General features: G+C 50.0%; 1 protein-coding gene across 1 annotated transcript; it reads right to left on the bottom strand.

The window, feature by feature from the left end:
* Positions 1 to 2610: 2610 nt before the first annotated feature.
* Positions 2611 to 15217, bottom strand: LOC132594647 (testis-specific Y-encoded protein 3-like). Its single transcript, XM_060293139.1, has 7 exons — positions 15055 to 15217; positions 14559 to 15007; positions 13874 to 13951; positions 13659 to 13770; positions 13418 to 13561; positions 13213 to 13303; positions 2611 to 2836 (listed from the first exon to the last, which is right to left on the bottom strand). The coding sequence occupies exons 1-7, from the start codon at positions 15215 to 15217 to the stop codon at positions 2611 to 2613; spliced, it is 1263 nt and encodes a 420-aa protein (XP_060149122.1).
* Positions 15218 to 17853: the final 2636 nt, after the last annotated feature.

Here is a 17853-nt window from a genome sequence, read left to right as displayed (position 1 = left end):
CAAGGACCACAGACTTGGGACCAAAAGCAAAACAAAACCATCTGTAGGATGTCTGGGGGTGAGCTAGACAGAGGAGGCTCGGTTTAAACATTTGGGGTTTAAGAACTAACCCAGAGTTTTCCTAAAAATCAAGAGAGGGGCTAAGTGCTGAATATCAGGAAGGCACCGAGAAGACTCTGGAGCAGGGGTGAGGGGTGCTGGGGGCATGGGGAGGAGGCAAGTGATTCGGCTCCTAAATCCAATATTTTTGAAAACCTACTGAGAACGACCCTGATGCCTCACCGACAAGTACAGACTTCCCTCTGCGGGCAGGGAGTGCAGATTTCAAGGAAAACAAACAAACAAACAAACGAATCTCAGCTATGAGATTCTCTGACATGACTCACTCTCTATGGTTATAGGTACCTAGTAGTTTTCTTTTGAAGGCCTTAAGGCAGGCTTACGATGAACTCTTTTCTTTCCTCCAGTTGGGCAATGGCCAATCTTCATGTAATATCTTTCATCCACTTACATAATAACCTAGCCAATGAAATTCCCCGAAGGGTACTCCCCAAATTAAGTAAGAATCCTTCCTTTCGTTACTCTTAAGGAGGAGGATGAAGGCTGATGAAGTTGCTGGACTTACCTGGCAATTTTCAAGTACACTGAAGAAGATAAAACTGACACAGAATTCAAAGGAAAGTGTTTTGTTAGAAATAGGTGCAGAATACTTAGAATAAATAAGCAACACTTTCAACATTAACCCTAAGAGATGCTTCCCAGGTATATCCCATATCAGAGAAGGAATGCTGCAGAAAATAACTGACCATCTATCTGTATCCTCGGGAAACCATGAGAAGAATTTTAGAAGGGATCTTAACAAATTGTTTACTCAGACTCAGGATCTTTAAGCACATGTTAGTTCACCACATACTTTTAAATTATTGAGAAATTAAATGATTCTGGTGATAGTCCATTTCAACAACTGGCAAGTCCTGATTTGATTTCCAAGGAAAATAGGCTAATTATATGAGAAACTGAAATATCTCCTTGTAAGTGTGTCTTCCAAGGTGTGCCTACCATTTGCCACTTTAGTAAGCTGAAACATATGTGACTCCAACTTTAGAATATTAAGTTAGTAATTTATTGATTAGCATAGCATAATGATATTAGAAAGCAGTTTGCTTCAATGTAGTACTCACCACGTGGCAGGCGAAGTAATGGCCCCCCAAAGACATGGACATCCAAATCCCTGGAACCAGTGAATACATTATGTTACGTGGTAAAAGTGAAGATGTGACTAAGTTAAGGATATTGAGATGGCAGAGCCCTGGATTAGCCAGGCAGACCCAGCAGAATGGCAACTGTCCTTCAGGGCAAAGGGAGATCCGACTACAGAAGAGGACTGTCAGAGAGACGCAGTGTGGAGAAGACACTGCGTGGGGCAAGGAGCCACAGGATAAGGAATGCAGGGCGGCTCCAGAAGCCGGAAAAGGCAAGGAAGCGCACGCTCTCTGAAGCTTCCTGAGGGAACAAAGTCCTGCCAACACCTTGACTCCAGACCTCTGATCCCTAAAGCTGCAGGATAATAAATTTACGTTGTTTTAAGCCACCGAATTTGTGGTAGTTTGTTACAGAAGCAATGAGAAATTAATATGCATATGGAAAGGAAGACAGTGCAGCCCCTCAGAAACATAAAGCATAGAATTGCAAAGGGTTCCAAATATCTAGTAATCATTTATTTTTGTGCTTGCTAATATGCCCGGGACGGAACTGTGTCCCCCGAAAACTCTTATGTTGCAGCCCTAACACCCAAGGCAACAGTGTCTGAAGACAGGGCTCTTAGAAGGTGATTATGATTAAAGGAACTCGTAAGGGTGGGGCCCTAAGACGGTAAGAGGCGGAGGAGAGACACCCCTCTCTCTGTTCCTCTGCACTTGGAAAAGGTCGCGTGAGCAATAGGCAGGCAGCCACCCACCTACAAGCCAAGAAGGGGCCCCTCATCACGAGCCACAATAGCCAACACCTCCATCGTAGCTTTCCAGCTCCCAGAACTACGACGAAACACGCCTCTGGCCTGGAAACCACCCACCCAGTCTGTGGTTTTTGCGCGAGCCCCTGTGCAGACCGGTGCATGAGCAGGAATGCAGTCGCACTGCATCGAAGCAGTGAGTGTCTGCGCAGCTTCCTGCGAGGCAGGATGGCATGGGGTCCTGGGCTGCCTGACTCTTGAGTCCACGAGTCCCTGTTCACCGTGAGTGACTACGAGCGAAAATCGGAATTTCTCTGGGCTTCGGTTTCCTGATCTGTAATGTCGGGTAAATGAGAACCACAGGGTTCACGTTCAGGATGGGGACCGAGGAGGATGCTGAACTCGCTCCCCTGCACCCCGCAAATACGGGATCTACGCTACACTTGGAACTACTTCCTCTGAAAACCCCCGAAACCCGGCTGAGCGATGCCTACTCTGGGACGCGGGCTCACCATAACCCGGGGATGCTCCCTGAAGAGCAGGGTTTGAACCCCACACGCGGCACCCGGACTTCTAAGACCTCCTCCCGCGTGCAGCCCCAGAACCCCTAGCTCTGAGAACCGCCAGGGCCGGGCCCACAAGGCCCCCGGAAGCCGCTCTCAGAGGCCTGGGGACTCATCGCCTGGCTGCTGCGCGGCGTTGGGGACCCGGAGACGACGGAGGGGCAGGGCTGTGGCCTGAGGCGCACACGGCGGCCTGGTGTCCTCGGGGTCAGAGCCGAGCCTCCTGCGGCCCCCGCGCCGCCCAGCACACCAGGGACTCCGCCTGGGCTTGACAGGCGCCTGCAGCCCTGGCTTCACGTCCGAGGCCCCGGTTTTTCTAAGTCTGAGGCCCCGGTTTTACATCAGTGACCCCAGTTTTACGTCCGTGGCGCCGGCTTTACGGCTGAGGCCCCGGCTTTACCTCTGGGGGCCCGGTTTTACGTCAGTGACCTCAGTTTTTATGTCAGTGACCCCCGGATTTACGTCACTGATCCCGGTTTTATGTCTGAGGCCCCGGATTTGTGTCGCTGACCGGGGATTTACGTCGCTGAACCCGGATTTACGTCGCTGACCCCCGGATTTACGTCAGTGACCCCGGATTTACGTCAGTGGCTGTGGCCCCAGTTTTAACTGCCACCGGGGGACACGGCCGGGCCCTGGTGGCCAAAGGGGCTGAGGCTTGAGGTCCCACAGGACTGCCTACATTTGCCTCCGTGCAGAGCTTCCGCCTGAGGGTCAGCCGGAGTCTGGTGCTCACGAGACCGTGCCCCTGGGGCCACTGACGGGGCTGGGCAAACCCTCAGGGTCAGCACCGACTCAGCCAGGTGTCTGCAGCGGCGCATTTACCCCAGCGCTCTTCGCAGTAGGCGCGTCGGGGGCCCCTGCGGGTCCGTGAGCGGAGAGCGGATACAGAGGAGGGGCGCTCACGCGCGCACGATGGGTGCCACTCAGCCGTGAAAAAGGAGGGCGTGCCGCCACGTGTGACGGCGGATGGACCTGGAGGGCCGTAGGGTGAGTGAAAGTAGCCAGACGAAGACAAACAGCACACGGCCTCTCTTCTCCGTGGGATCCAGGCCACAGACAGACAGAAAACCAGCTCCTAGATGCAGAGAACGGAGTGGTGGTCGCCAGAGGTGGGGGCGGGGCGTGGAGGAGATAGGGGAAAAGGGGTCGGAAGGTGCAAACTTCTAGTTGTGACAGAAATAAGCCCTGGGATGTGATGTCCCGCACAGTGACCACGGCTAGCAATACTGTGCTGCGTAGTCTTGGAACTCTACGGGGCGGTTCTCACCATTAAATCAAACCATGTGCTGCGCACACCGTAGACTTAACGCAGTGGCGGACGTCAGTTACTTCTCAGTAACACTGAATGAAACACGGTCTCACTGCAGGAAGAAAACTGCACCTGTGTGTCGTGACAGACTTTAACTAGGCTTATTCTGGTGGTGATTTCACAGTGTATACCGACGTCGAGGCATTACCGTGTACCCCTGACGCTAATGTAAGCTGTGTGTAAGTTACACCTCCAGAACGAAGCCCGCAGTGTACGGAATTTGTAATGGTCAGACCAAACCATAACGTAGGTTAAGTGTTTAGAGCACTGTGTAACCTGGCCTACAAAGGTTCCTAGTCTTGTAACATTTCATTTTACTGAAGCAGTTACTTAAATGAACGTAATTTTAAGTAAAACAGCGAGGCATGGTTGGAATAGAAAAGGACTAAGATACAGGAACCTTAAATTCAGATTTCTTTTTGGTGATCTCGAGTAAGTCACAGTCTCTCTGTAAGTTTTTTGACATTATCCTCACTCGCATGAGGACGTTGAGATGGAAATCTGACAAGTTCCTTGTGAGGACAAAGGTGAAACGACACATGTGAATGAGCTTAGAACTAAGAGAGACTATAGGAGTGTCATTTGTCAGTGTCGTTCACTGGCTATGATGATTATTACCATTTTTACATGTCAGGAAACGGAAAGCACCAACCTATGAGGTTTTTCACACTTATGTTATCATTTAGGAAACTTAATGGCCTTTTAGAAAGTTCCCCTCTGGGAGTTTTAGACTCGGTTTTGTGCTTTGTGCTAAGTTTTCCTGGGTTTCTGTCACTGGCAATTGTCTCCGTGAAGCAGAAAAAGAAAAGGAGGAATCCCGTGTCTCTCTGGCAGTAAAGCACTGAGCCATGGAGACAAGAAACAAAAAGCAAGCAGGTGGTCTCATGCGTGGATCCTTGGGTGACCAGGCTGAGTGGGCTTGGAGTAACTCAGAGAGTAGAGTCCACACGCCACACTCCTGACGGGGGCACAGCCACTGCCTCCAGGTTTTACCTCTGGTGTGAAAACTGAAAAACTAATGACTAATACCTATAGAACTTTGTACATCACAGATTGTAACGTACTCATATTCTCTTTTTAAATATAACCTAGTCCACACTTCCTACCTCATTACGCTTGCTTTTATTTTATTGTGGATGAAAACCTGCTTCACAAAATTGATATGTATTGTCCCCACAAGGGGATGGCATGGCTGAGGTTTAAAGGTGTTGGGATCATGTGGATAGAGTGCGATAAAGCTGGAATATGCCCTTAATGCATTGACTCACTTCATTTGTATTTTATCGCAACTTGCTACTTTTTATCAGTATTTTTAACGTGGTTAAACTTAAATGTACACCAAAAAACTGAGATGGACCAGAATATACCCATCCAGGGTTTGGATATTTTGCACATAAAAGCAAGGACACATTTTACGTCTCTATCGATATTTCTCTGTTAGTGGCGATTTATCGTGTTCATACCTTTAACACTACTTACTATGTAAAAAAACAAAGCAAAAGAAAAGCAAGAGTGAAGTCCTCAATCACTTCAGAACTTAAACTAACGTCAGGTTGTCCTGCCGGACTGGGACAGGGTGGCAAGTGAGGCTGTTACATTGAATACAGAATTTAGGGGTGCACCAAAAACATTCAGTAATCGAGGTGAATAATATTTAATGCACTATTTTAAAAACTCAGAAGTGATGCAGAATACATGATGAACAAGATATTAAGACTTTAAATAAAGACAGGATCAGTTTTCTACCAGATAAATGGACTTGGACTCACAAATCGACACCCACCAATTGATACAATTTTGCCCTTCATTTCCAGGACTGCAAGCAAGTATTTAGTACAATGAATTCAGCAGACTCTTCAGGGACATAAAAGAGTTTTTATGTTTAATAACTCTGAGAGTGGAGCACCTGCGACTTCAATTTATTGGCTTTGAACATTCCTGTAACATAAAATGAGGGACAACTTACAGGGTTTGAATTAGCAATTGTGTTGATGATTAAACTTCTCAAGAAAAAACACAGGAGTCAGGTTTTAGTAGCTCCTGGGACATCTCATCACTGCTAAGCAGCAAGTGTACTGCTTTCCCAGAAGGGTATCAGGTTCTCAAAGGAGAGATCGCACACTGTCTTTTAAAGATTGACCTCTCTACGGACTTAGGGATTGTAAAGAATAGCAATCTCATCAGCATCTTCCCCAGATATACATGAGGAGTGTGTGTGTGTGTGTGTGTGTGTGTGAGAGAGAGAGAGAGAGAGAGAGAGATAGAGACAAAGACAGAGACAGAGAAAGAGACAAGAAGGAGGAAGAGGAGAAGAAGGAGGAAAAGGAAAAAAATAGGTAGGTATTTAGAAAGGCAGATAGATACAGAGATGGAAATTTTAGGACAAGTTATAGAGCACTGAATAGGACTAGAATGTCTCCTTTTCCTAAATCAGGAGCGAGTTTCCTACCTTCCAGCTAACACTCAGTATAGGAGGAAGAAAATGTTTAAATATATAAAATTAATAGGGTGTAGTACTTATCAGAAGTAGAGGAGGGCAATTCCAGTTGTCCAAAGAAACAGGTGCACTTTAGTAGAAATCTTGGAGGACTGTCTCTCCGAAATATCCAGTATACGATCGTACATCTACCCATAAGCTCTAACTCTGAGTCTCCGAGTTGAGAGGCATGGAAAAGACCTCAGACACTTAATTTAGAAAATGCCTCTTACAATGCCAGTGCAGAGTGGTAAACTACGTCATAAAATTGGAATTTTAAAACCATTGTCGTTTAAGAGGAGGGCTGGCTGAGAGAAAGGAGATGTCCAATTCTGACTAAATAATATTCCTACAGAGAGAGACCAAGTAATTCGTTAAGTGCTGCACCATGGTTAGTCCCACTAGTATTTAAGTGATTTGTTTAGAAATGATTAAATTCTTAACTGGACTTTCAGAATAATAATTAAGTAAAACTGCTTTGCGTTATTAGAATGGACCAGATTAAGAAGTTAATGAGCACAAAGTCTCTGAACAATGTGGGATTCTGGGGTGAAGGCCAGGCTTTCCCAAGGAAGATGGAAGAGCCGGGTGGTCCCGCATCTGGGGGCATCCCCCGGGCACGGTGAGCACGCCCCCTCCCCAGAGAGCCTTGAAGACAGGAGTTGAAGCGCAAGTCAATGTGGAACCCTCAGAATAAGACTGTCCGTCAGAGCAGTACTAGAAATAACCTAGTTTACATTTCTGTTGGTATTGTAAAAATAGAATGTTAATAGAGAGGGTCGTCCCTCTCTTTTATTCAAGTAAAACCACTTCATACTGTTAGGGTCACTTCAAAATTATTCCATCTGAAATTGCACAGGCTTCCCTCACTGAACCAGGCTGGTTTCTTCCTCTACTTCCCATAGATCACATCAATTTTAGTTGACACTTTAGAGGTTGCCTTTGCCCCCAAGGAACTGTGCTCACTGTGAGGACAGGAGACATTTCCTCTTGTTATACCTAATGCCTAGTAACCTTTATACATATTTTAAAATAAGGGAACAAATGGATGAATTAACTCCATCATTTTGAAGGTATTTCTCCTTTGCTCGTAGCATTTTTGTTTGTTTGTTTGCGGTACGCGGGCCTCTCACTGTTGTGGCCTCTCCCGTTGCGGGGCACAGGCTCCGGATGCGCAGGCTCAGCGGCCATGGCTCGCGGGCCCAGCCGCTCCGCGGCATGCGCCATCTTCCCGGACCGGGGCACGAACCCGCGTCCCCTGCATCGGCAGGCGGGCTCTCAACCACTGCACCACCAGGGAAGCCCTGGGGATTTGGATACCTGGCTCCTTCTGTCACCAAATACTCCACCCTAAATGCAGCCAAATTACAAACCTGGGCTCCTTTGTTCATAAAACTGTGTCCCGTAAAGGTGCCAGCAGGGAAGGCACAGACAATCCATTGGGTATCACAACTCCAACTTCTTTTCATTGTTCAGGATCTTATTCCCAAGCTATGGAGGTTATGAATTAGAACAGCCATCTTAACTCTCCATGGTAGTGGAACAAGAGTTCAGTTCCCCTATGCAAAGTGTGAAAATACTTCAGTCAGAAGTTAACAGCCTAGCATCAGTGGTGCTCCAAAATGGACTTGCTCTGGACATCCTGACTGCTCGGCGAGGATGAGATTATGCAATCATCGGTGGAAAATAACTGCTTCTACGTAAATCAAATGGGAAAAATAGTCTCCAACTTATTAAAAGTGAAGGAAATGCTTTCGTCACATAAATGAAGCAAAGCCGTTTTATTGGACTGATGTCTTCCCAGGACTGGGGAACTGTTTCGGTAGGGTTTGGGGAAATGTACTTTGATTTGATTTGTTCTTTTCTGTTTTTCTTCATCCTCATTCTAACCTATGTTCTTTTCTCCCTTTGCAGATCTCTTAGCACTGAGCTACTCAACCAGTTTTGCTCTCCACAGCCATCACCTTAGCCTTTTCTTTGTGAAACATCAAGGGAAGTTGCAGAGGAGGGAATCCTTGGGGCTCAGAGCGGGCAGCCCAAGATATGCCTCACCGGCATGTTGATTATTTTGAACGGAGGCTACCAGGGAAACGGTCAGTGAGGGGAAATGATTGAAAACCACAACAAAAATACTCTGGCTCCCTGCCTTCCCCCAAAGTGCGAACTAAATCCATGTGACGGTATCCTCCCTATGGCAGGAGGCTAGAAAGCATCCTTGTCACCACAGTTAGGAAATTCAAGGCTAAGAAAACTGGATAAACGAACGCTGACACTTCTTCATTAGGCTGCTTGCCCAAGCACAAGCCTCTTTGTTTTGTCGAATGTACAAAAATGTTTCTTTGTCCAAAACTAAATACATTCAGCGGGCTTTGGTCACTTCAGGCGGTCCCATTTCTGAAACCTCTGTGTACATGAATTAAATTGGTTTGTTTTTCCTGTTAATCTGTCTTGTGTCCACATAATTATTAGGAGAGCCAAAAGGACCTCAACAGGGGTAAAGGAGAAATTTGCCCGTCCCTGTGTTGCTAGACAAGGTCACACACATTCACTGGCTCAGAAAATATTTGAGGAGACCCTAAGTTTTCACCTCTGGCTGATCTTTAGTCTCCAGGTGTACTGGGTGGGAAAACTTGGGAAAATGAAAATGGTGTATACGGTGATGAAGCTGTGCACCCAGCCCCAAGGTAATCTGCAGAGACCAGGAGAGTGGTTTTTGAAATTTGTGTTTCCTTGCTACCTCCCCAAACCCCCTGACCCAGCACCCCGGCGGTTTAAAAAAATAATAATCGGTTGTGTCCACCCACATAGTGGAACAGAAACACCAGTGACTACACAGCACACGGCAAAGAAAGCCGTCTAACCAAAAATAGTTCGGCATAGTAACGGAAAGGATCAACTACAACCAGCAGCCACACATGAATACGAGGGAGAAGAACCTTCTCCCCATTTACTGCATTCCAAACTTCAAAATCTCCAGTTTTCAACACCACTTACAAGGCATGCAATGAAACAAGTGTGTATTTGCCCCATCACAGGTCAGATAAGCAAATTAATAGAAACTGTGCATGAGGAAACCAAGTACTTTAACTCTGTAGGCAGACATTCAATCAAGAGTCATACCTATGCTCACCTGACAAAGGAAACGATGGAGCAAGAACTAAAGAAACCAGGAGACCAAGGTCTAGCGAAATAGAGACTCTCAACAAAGAGACATTTAAAACAGAAACAAATAGGAATTATGGGCTGAAAAACCACAGCATGTGAATCAAAACCTTCAGTAGAGACTTCAAAGGAAGGTTTGAGCAGGCAGAAGAATCACAAAACCTAAAGTCAGGTTAATTGAAATCATCCTGGCTGAGGAGCAGAAAGAGAACAAAAATAATGCAGAAAATGTAACAGCCTAGATGATTTGCCAGACTCCACTGAGCAATCCGAGGCTTACGTATTTGCAGTCCCAGGTGGAGACAGGAGAGAAAGGGGCAGGACAAGTATTTCAAGAAATCATGCCCCTCACACTCTTCAGGTATGGCAAAACTCATGAATCTGCACATCACACTTTCCTTTACTCATACCTCTCTCTTCCTGAAGCCCTCACCTTCCTTCAGCACCACCTGATCCTCTGGGTGAGGTGCTTGGTCCACGAGTTTCTATTCGGTATGCCCGTATTTTGTTCATGCACCCCCTCTCACTGGGTCATAGGAGGTCACCGAGGGCAAGGATTCTCTAACAACTTTTCTCTTCACAGGAAGACTAGCCCCAATTCCTATCGTTCGGGTGATGCTTTATTAAAACTCATGAAGAAATTGTGCCCACATAATGTCGGTTTAATGACCAACGCAAGAATAAAATGGGGAGGAATAAGAGTCATCTTCCTTCACTCCTGCACTAGTGTTTACAAAACACTAACAAGTCAACCCCAAACGTTCTCCTCCTGGAAGCTTCCCTGGCAAATGCATTCCCTCAATGTCCTCATCACCCTCTGGGGGCCGTAATTGATATTCTCACCTCCACCAAGATATTCTTGTCTGTCGGTGATTTGCCACAAGGGCATGCCTATTCCTCTGTTTCCAAATGTGTGTCACTGCTAACTCCACCTGCAATAAAGCATTTCTTGTTGCTCACAAAGACAACGGAACTCACAAAAAAGTCCCAGTTCAAGGTGGTGGAAGCATTTGATGCAGGAATGGAGGAAAGGGTGGAACGCAGGCACAGACCAACTCAGAGACACAAACCTTAACAAATAAGTGAGTAACAGCAACCCAGAGCATGTGTATCGAAACAGCCTGTCCCAACCTTTGCTTTGGTGATTAAGTCCTTTGCAAGACCTTACTAAATGTTCTGGATGTGGATAAATATCCTGGAGTCCTTAGAACAAGCCCCGTCTGAGGTTGCCTAAGACCACGCACCAGTATGCTGTCCCACTCCCACTGCAGGGTTATCAGAGCATAGTTTATTTTTACCAGCACCAGGAAAGACAGGGACCAGCATGTGGAAGCCCCAAGGGTTCCTTGAGGTGTACAGTGCGAGAAGCTGGGAAGACCTGTTTCCACAGTGTCTGTGGGGTGGTTGTGGGGACAGCAGCGGGCAAAGGCCAAGCCTCGCCTTCTAGACCTTCGGATGTCTCCACTGTAGAAGGGGCATAGCTGGGATGTAGATGTTCAAATACAAAACCTGACACTGAGCAGGCGATCTAACTCAGTGCACTTTGAAGGGGCCATCCGTGACTCCATGAACTTTGATTGTCAAACCCTCGTCCTGGAAAGAGGTGGGGCTTTTGGGAGAAGGCTCTTCTACCAAAAGTCGTTGAGCGAGAGCTCAACATGTGGGACGGAAATGGTACTGTCAATATGCCACCCTCAGGGACGCCTGTGCTGGAGCCGCTGTATCTGGGAAGAGAGAAGAACACTGGGGGGACAAACATTGAACATTCCCTGCTCCGTTTGTGGCAGAGTCTGTCCTTTGCCTGGTCCAGAGACAGACGTGCTTCTGGGAAGCAGCCAGCCACTTGGCAAGGAGCACCCGAAGTGCTCACCACTTCCTGGGTGAGCTCGGTATGCTCTAGGTCTTCCCATTGGCCTCAGGGGCACAGACTGCTGGCAAGGCCCCAGAAGAAGGACAGTGCCTTTGTGGTTGAAACACGGTGTGCCCAGCCATTCAGCGAGGATGGGACACCTCTACCAGACTGTTCATGAGAAAAATGTTTACTTTCTGGGGACCTGGCCTGAAGCGGGCCTTGGGCAGAGGGCTTAAGCCTGTCTGAAAATAGGGATATTAACCACTCTGCCATCACGGGACAGAGAGCACACAGCTGGGTGGCCTGGCACTTGCCTGTTTAACATCCCCAACTCCCCACTCCCCCCCCATGTGCCCTTTTGTACCCAAACTGAGTCCCCCGGAAAAAAGAACAGAGTTCACGTGAGCTCACTCAGATGTGAGGGACTCCGTTTTTGTTTGCTTAGCCGTTTCCCAGCAAACTTACCTTTTCCCCTGGTCACCTTTGCCAGAGCACACTAACATCCTCACTGCCTTCCCACCCATGTCTCCCTCACCTCCCCAGATGTCCTCCATACACCTTATACCCCCATGTCCTGAGATGTTGTCTGGAACCCTAGCCCTGAGGGGCTAATTGTCTCAGCAAAAGACCCTGTGTTCATATGCACTAGAAGGGCATCCGGTCCAACAGTGAATTAAATGCTAAGGCTTCCCCCCATTGTATCCCATTAAAGTGTCTGATGATATGCAACAGGGAGGATACATGGAGGACCACTATCCAACAAAATTAACTTCCAGCATTTCAATCTCAGGCCCTTGCTCACCAGGCCCTTTCCTTGAACTTCCGCATTTCCCTTGGAAAAATGACAGGCCCCAGTTAACCAGTCCTTCTCTTATTTCTCCTTCCTCCCCAACCCCCATCCCACAGGCAGAACTGCATCCTCTGATGCAATCCCAAAGTATGATTTCCCCCCACCTCTACAACTCTCCATGGCCTGGTAATTCCCAGGCAGCAAACTGAGAAGCCTGCCTGGGGCTGATGTGTCTACCCTGAGCCCCTGCACAAACACCACACAAACACATACAACTGATGCTGCTTATTTATCTTCCGGTTTTATTCCAGGTTTACTGGTGTCTCCCTCTCTGTACGTCTCACCACCAGACCTCTCTTCGTTTCTTCGTGTGCACGACAACCACGTTGACCGTTCGCCTTCACCCAAAGCAGCTTCTTAGGTCAAGGGTGATGCTCCATCACACGCATCTCAAGATCGGGAGTGCCTTTGAAAACACACACAGGCACACATATAATAACCCAACATCTCTGAACAATGCTAAAGACTGCTTTAACTTTTTAAGGCCCTGCCCAGGAGACAGAGTCACATCCCCTGTGATCTCTTACATTTCCTCCAACCGCATATTAAAAACTTTTCTTCATAATCGACGCAAAATGGCCACTGTTCTCACAATAGCCATGGCAGGTGAAGGAGATGCATAAGAAAAGTAAAAGATGACGGTGATGATCAAAACAGAAAAAAATGATGGGACAACGAGGTAAGGCTTTGCACAAAGGGGACTCACACACCTTTGTGGAAACGGGGTGGTGGGGGGAACCTGAGGCAAGCCCAAATTTAAGGGGGCGGTACAGGAGGCCTGAGGGTGGGGTTGATGGCCATGGAATGACAGTTCAGAGACGTGCACCTTTGAATCTCAGTGACTCTGACTCTCATGCTGCTTCACTCGCCTAAAGCTTCCCTAGTCAGAACCAGTCCTGCACTGCAGTTTTCCAGATGTGCTGTCGCACCCTGACGCCCTCACGCCCTGGTGTCACTGTATGCCTCTGAGCCTCAACTCCTCCATGAGTGAAATAAACGACCCAGCTTACTCGTTTCAGCGCCCAGCCCCTGGGCTCCTTACCCACCTGTCCTCCTCTTGGTGACCTGTCCCGGTGGGGCCTTTCTCCCTCGGGTAGTAGCGCAGGGGATTGGTCCACAGGTCCTCGCCGATGATCTGGTAGGGGAAAGGGGCCCGGTCGGGACAGGCCAGGCCAGGCCAGGCCCACACCCCTCCCCCCGACCAGCCGAAGAACATCGCCATTGCTGAGGAGGCCCAGAGGCACCCCCCCTCAGCAATCCTGCTAGATCCTACACAGCTGTGGTCAGAGAACCAGTTGAAGAAGTTAAGGCTGCTGTTGCTGTGCCTGCGGCTATACACCTCCTCTTCAAAATGACGGTGCCACTGAATTGGAGCGAGATGAGATGCCCTATATCCTGTGGGAAAAGGAGCGTGGGACAAGGGCCTAAATCACGTTTCAAGTTCACCTCACCCCATCTGCCCTCCCCCACGATCCAGGGAGCTGTCTCTTACTAGTGGCCTCAATGAGATACTCCTTAACAACCACCTCATTCTGGAAATAGGGGTTCTTCCGGAAAAACAACATGATCTTGCGGTAATCACTGGGATCTGCGAGCTCCTCCACCTGCCGGGACAAAGTGGAGGCAGAGGGTGAAATCTCTCTCCAGCAGACCTGCTCTTTCCTGTTTTCCAGGATAAATCATTTCGCCTCTCCTCCCCTGCCTGACCTTCAAGTTGGTCATGTAGCTAAGCATGTCTTTATCTTGGGTGCTAATCATGGCCGACATCCGGGGGTGGTTCACAAACTGCTTTACGTCAAGGAGCCTCTAGATGCCGGAGGTGAAAGGGCTGGGAGAACAGAGCGAGCCTGGACAGCGGCCTGGGAGTGTCTGATCTCAAGGCCCCACTAGCATCTAGTCCTATTCCTTCAATACAGACTGCACGAAGGAACAATGAGCCCCTCGGGGTGTGCATATCTGTGCACTAAAACAGGGAGCCTCCGATTCTGAGAGGGAGGCCCTGATCTCCATCTGGACAGAACAAGCTTACTTCCGCACAGCAAACACTCCTGGCTCTAACTAGGATGCGCTTTCATAACTCCCCACTCTCACCTCCGTTTTCCCTGATGGTTATTCCAAGAAGAACCTGTGCACAAGACAACTCTTGTGTCTCAAGAGGCCCTGGTACTAATGACAATACCTTTTTGGACCTCTGCAACTAAAGCCCTAGTCTTGTTTCCTGCTATGCAGAAAATCAGCATGCCCCCACAATTTCAGGATCACATTTCCCTGAGTGTGCCCACAATGCACAATCCAACGGATACATTTTGGTACCCAAACGGCCCGCTACGTTAGGTACCCCTTGCACTAGCCCGGCCACAACGTGGTCTCTCAAATACAAAATTAAGGATACAACTTTGACCCAGAAGCCAGGGATGCTCTGGATGATGGTGCTTCTGTGTTCCAGATAAGGCTTCCGCCTCCGAAGTGTTGTGAGCTTGAGACGAAAGTATTGTCGGCTGCACTCCCGATTCACAGGCTCCAGCTGTAACTGCAAGACCTCCAGAGCCTCCAGCGCCTCCAGCGAGGCGCTCTTAGGCGACGGCCCTGGCTCTTCCTGCCCCTGCTCCTGGGGCTTCTCCTCCTGCTCTTCCGCCACCACCTGCTGCTGCTGCTTCTCCGGCACCACCTCCACCTCTTCCATCATGTCCTCCACAGGCTGCCAAAACACCTCCATGATCCGCGCCACCTCTCCCTCCAACAGGGCCGCGCATTGGCGCACCACCTCCCCGATAAAGATGGCGGCCTCCTCGCCCCATCCATCAGCTAGGGCCAGCACGCTACCCACCTCCCGCACCACACCTGGGGACCCCCTCCCACACCTAGGACGACCCCGGGTCCCGCCTCACTGCCCATGCGGACTGGCTCGGAGCTGGGGCAGCGGCGAAGGTGCGGCAGTTGGAAGCTCAGCACGTGGGCCGAGCACCACACAGGCTCAGTGACTAGAATCACGCTTCGCTGCGGACTGAATCGTTCCCAGGAGCCTCTGCGGTGAGGAGCGCTGAAACGCATGCACAGGAGCTTTGGACACCACGCATGCGTGTCCAGGTGGCAGGAAGCAGCTCCAAGCCGCGCCCAGGCCGCTCGGCCCCATCACAACCAATCAGGGTGAGGACAGTGGGCGTCACCCTCGGCTGCCTCGCCCCTCGCCCTGTGGAAACAGGGCGGTCTCCGGGATTGCCGGGTCCCCCAAAACACCCCTTCTGCCCCCCGGACTTAGCAGCCCAGGTTCCACAAGGAGCTGGCCTCCACGGAGGCCTCCGGCCTTGCGTCTGGGGTGCCCGGGTGCCCTGTGATACCTATGTGGCCTGTGCCAGTTGGAGCCAGGAGTTCCCGCTCCAAAATCAGGAAATCAGAATCCGGTTTGCCTCGGGACCTTTAAGCACTGGGAACTCTCAGAAAATGTACAAGGAAATGCATGGTGGCCGAAGTTGCTGGATACTTTTCTTCCAGGGGACAGAGAGCCCGAAGCTCTGTGGCATGAGAGGGGAGTGTCCGGCAAACCCAGCTCTTTGCTCGACTTGAATTCCTTTGCTCAAGAGCAGAAAAGCCACGCAGTGAAGAGCTCCGTCTGAGTGTCTGTCTGTCTCCCCTCTGTCTTTGTGTGTGTGTGTGTGTGTGTGTGTGGTGTGTGCGTGCGCGTTCTTGTTTCTGTATGTATCTGCTCCCTCCCTCTGTGGCCCACTCTCCTGGGATCCCCTCTGGATGCTTAAACTCTCAAATATTTCTACCTTGCCTGGCACCAAAAGACCTCTCCTCGTGTGTGATTGGCACCCACGGGTTCTCAGACTTTGTGTGACCACACGTTTGCATAGTGCCTTTCAAACGCTTGAGTGGCAGGCAGAAATTGCCTTTCTGCTAGCCAACATAAGGTGACAAGCGTCCCTCCGGGAACGGACATTGACACATGGCACAAGACGAAGTTGACTTGGCCATCCTGTCTTTTGAGAGACCGAGAGAGGGACGACACGCTTTGGTGGCACTGGGGAACGCCAGAAACTTTATTTGGACACGTGCGCACACACTGAGGTGCTGAGGACTGCACCCAGTCGAGGGCCACCACGCACGCATGCATGCCTTCACCACTGCCAACCCGAGGATGTGAATTTTGCCGACCCTAAGGATGCCCTGTGAAAGTGGTTCTGCGCTCGTCCACCTTCCAAATGAGATCACATCCCAGCCCAGCCCTTCGCCCCAGTCTTGTGGGACAGGGGAGCAGGGGTAGAATCCAGCTAAGCCATCACGGCCATACTCCTGAGCCACAAGGGTTGTCAGAACATTAGAGTGATGTCTTAAACCAGCAAAATCAGTGTGAGGCAGTCGGTTATGCCTCGGTGTGGGTCGGTGTGCCAAACCTTACGGAAAAAAGGCCAGGTGTTTCTCAAGGGCCTACACAGGGGTGGGGGAAAGGTTGCTCGTGCACTGGAGAAGGAGATAAAGGTGGCTGTAGCTGGGATGGGAGTGGGGCTGGAGGGGTGGGGGGTGGGTCTTTCCTCTTTGGGCCTGGGCATCGGGCCCTTTGTGATTCTCATGTACTTTGCATCCTCCCTGTCCTTCCACAGGTGCCTTCTTCCTCCCTCTAGTCTCAGCCCCTGGTCGAGGGTGCTGGCGTGTGATGCCACTTACACTTTGCTCCACGGGTGGGATCTCTGGGCTGGATTCCCTGGCCTGGGGGCTTCAACTGGCCCACAGTTTACGTACGTTCTCTGAGCTCTTTAAGCTTTTCCACGTCCCCGCGTCCATCCCAACGTCCACGCATGCATGACAGTAGTCGTGCCTATTTCTGAGCACGCACGTGCACACACGTGCCCCCCCCACTCCCCCCACACACACACCACACACGGGCAGGTACCTGAGCAGAACTCTACACGTACGTGTTTCCAGGAGAAAGGATTTTGGTCAGCGCCCCCTTGTTTACTGTTCCAGTTGTTTTCTGTCCCCGCCTCCCCTCTGTGGATGTAGCCCATGTGCACATTTAGCTCCACGGGTTGTTCTTGGAACGATTGCCCTGCCTACGGGACGGTGTGGTTGAAAGTGGGCGCAGTGGGAGCTGAGTCACGTGCACCTGTGTGCTGTTTCCTCCCGGTTGCCTTCGACAGGTTGACCGTGGGGAGCACGCAGGCTCGATTCCATTCCCCGTGCCCCTGTCTGTGGCACCATACAGGAAGACAAGGTACTAGGGACCCAGCCGACTTGGGACACGCTTTCCTCTTCCCTCAGCTGTCAGGTTGGTTCGTGCGTCCCCAGGTCGCCTGCTTAGAGAGGTGCTCCAGGGTTCCCTTTGCTCTGTAGGTGTTGTCCTCAGCTGGTTTCTCTTTCCCCCTCAGGCAGCTGTGGGAGGCCACTGGGAACCAGGTCGTGACTACGTGTGTGCTACAATGTCCTGAAGGTGGACGCAGCACTTGGGTGAAGAAATTAGGCTCTGAAGGAGAGGCTGAAAAGAGGAGGTGGGCTCCCTTCCTGTCTGCCCTGCTGTTTACTGCTAAACATGCACAGAGCCCCCACCCTGATGGCCACCCTGGGAATCTTGCCTGCCCCGGGGGCCAGCGTCAACCCGTCCCTGGTGCAGAAAGCAACACCCTCTTCATTCGCCGGGAGGCCCTCTGCCCAGTCGGGGTCTCACTGACTTCGTCAAGGACAAGGCTACC

The sequence above is a fragment of the Globicephala melas genome, chromosome Y (genome assembly GCF_963455315.2).
Source record: "Globicephala melas chromosome Y, mGloMel1.2, whole genome shotgun sequence".
NCBI lineage: Eukaryota > Metazoa > Chordata > Mammalia > Artiodactyla > Delphinidae > Globicephala > Globicephala melas.
The sequence above is the reverse complement of the archived record's forward strand: the minus strand, read 5'-3'. Positions and strand labels throughout refer to the sequence as shown.

Excerpts from the sequence above, each read along its gene's own strand:
- LOC132594647 (XM_060293139.1), bottom strand. The coding sequence starts at position 15,217 with ATGCGTTTCAGCGCTCCTCACCGCAGAGGCTCCTGGGAACGATTCAGT. Across the intron at positions 13,562-13,658 it reads GTATCTCATTGAGGCCACTA|GATATAGGGCATCTCATCTC; the intron begins GTAAGAGACAGC and ends CTTTTCCCACAG. Across the intron at positions 2,837-13,212 it reads GGTCACCAAGAGGAGGACAG|ACTTAGAAAAACCGGGGCCT; the intron begins GTGGGTAAGGAG and ends CCGGGGCCTCAG.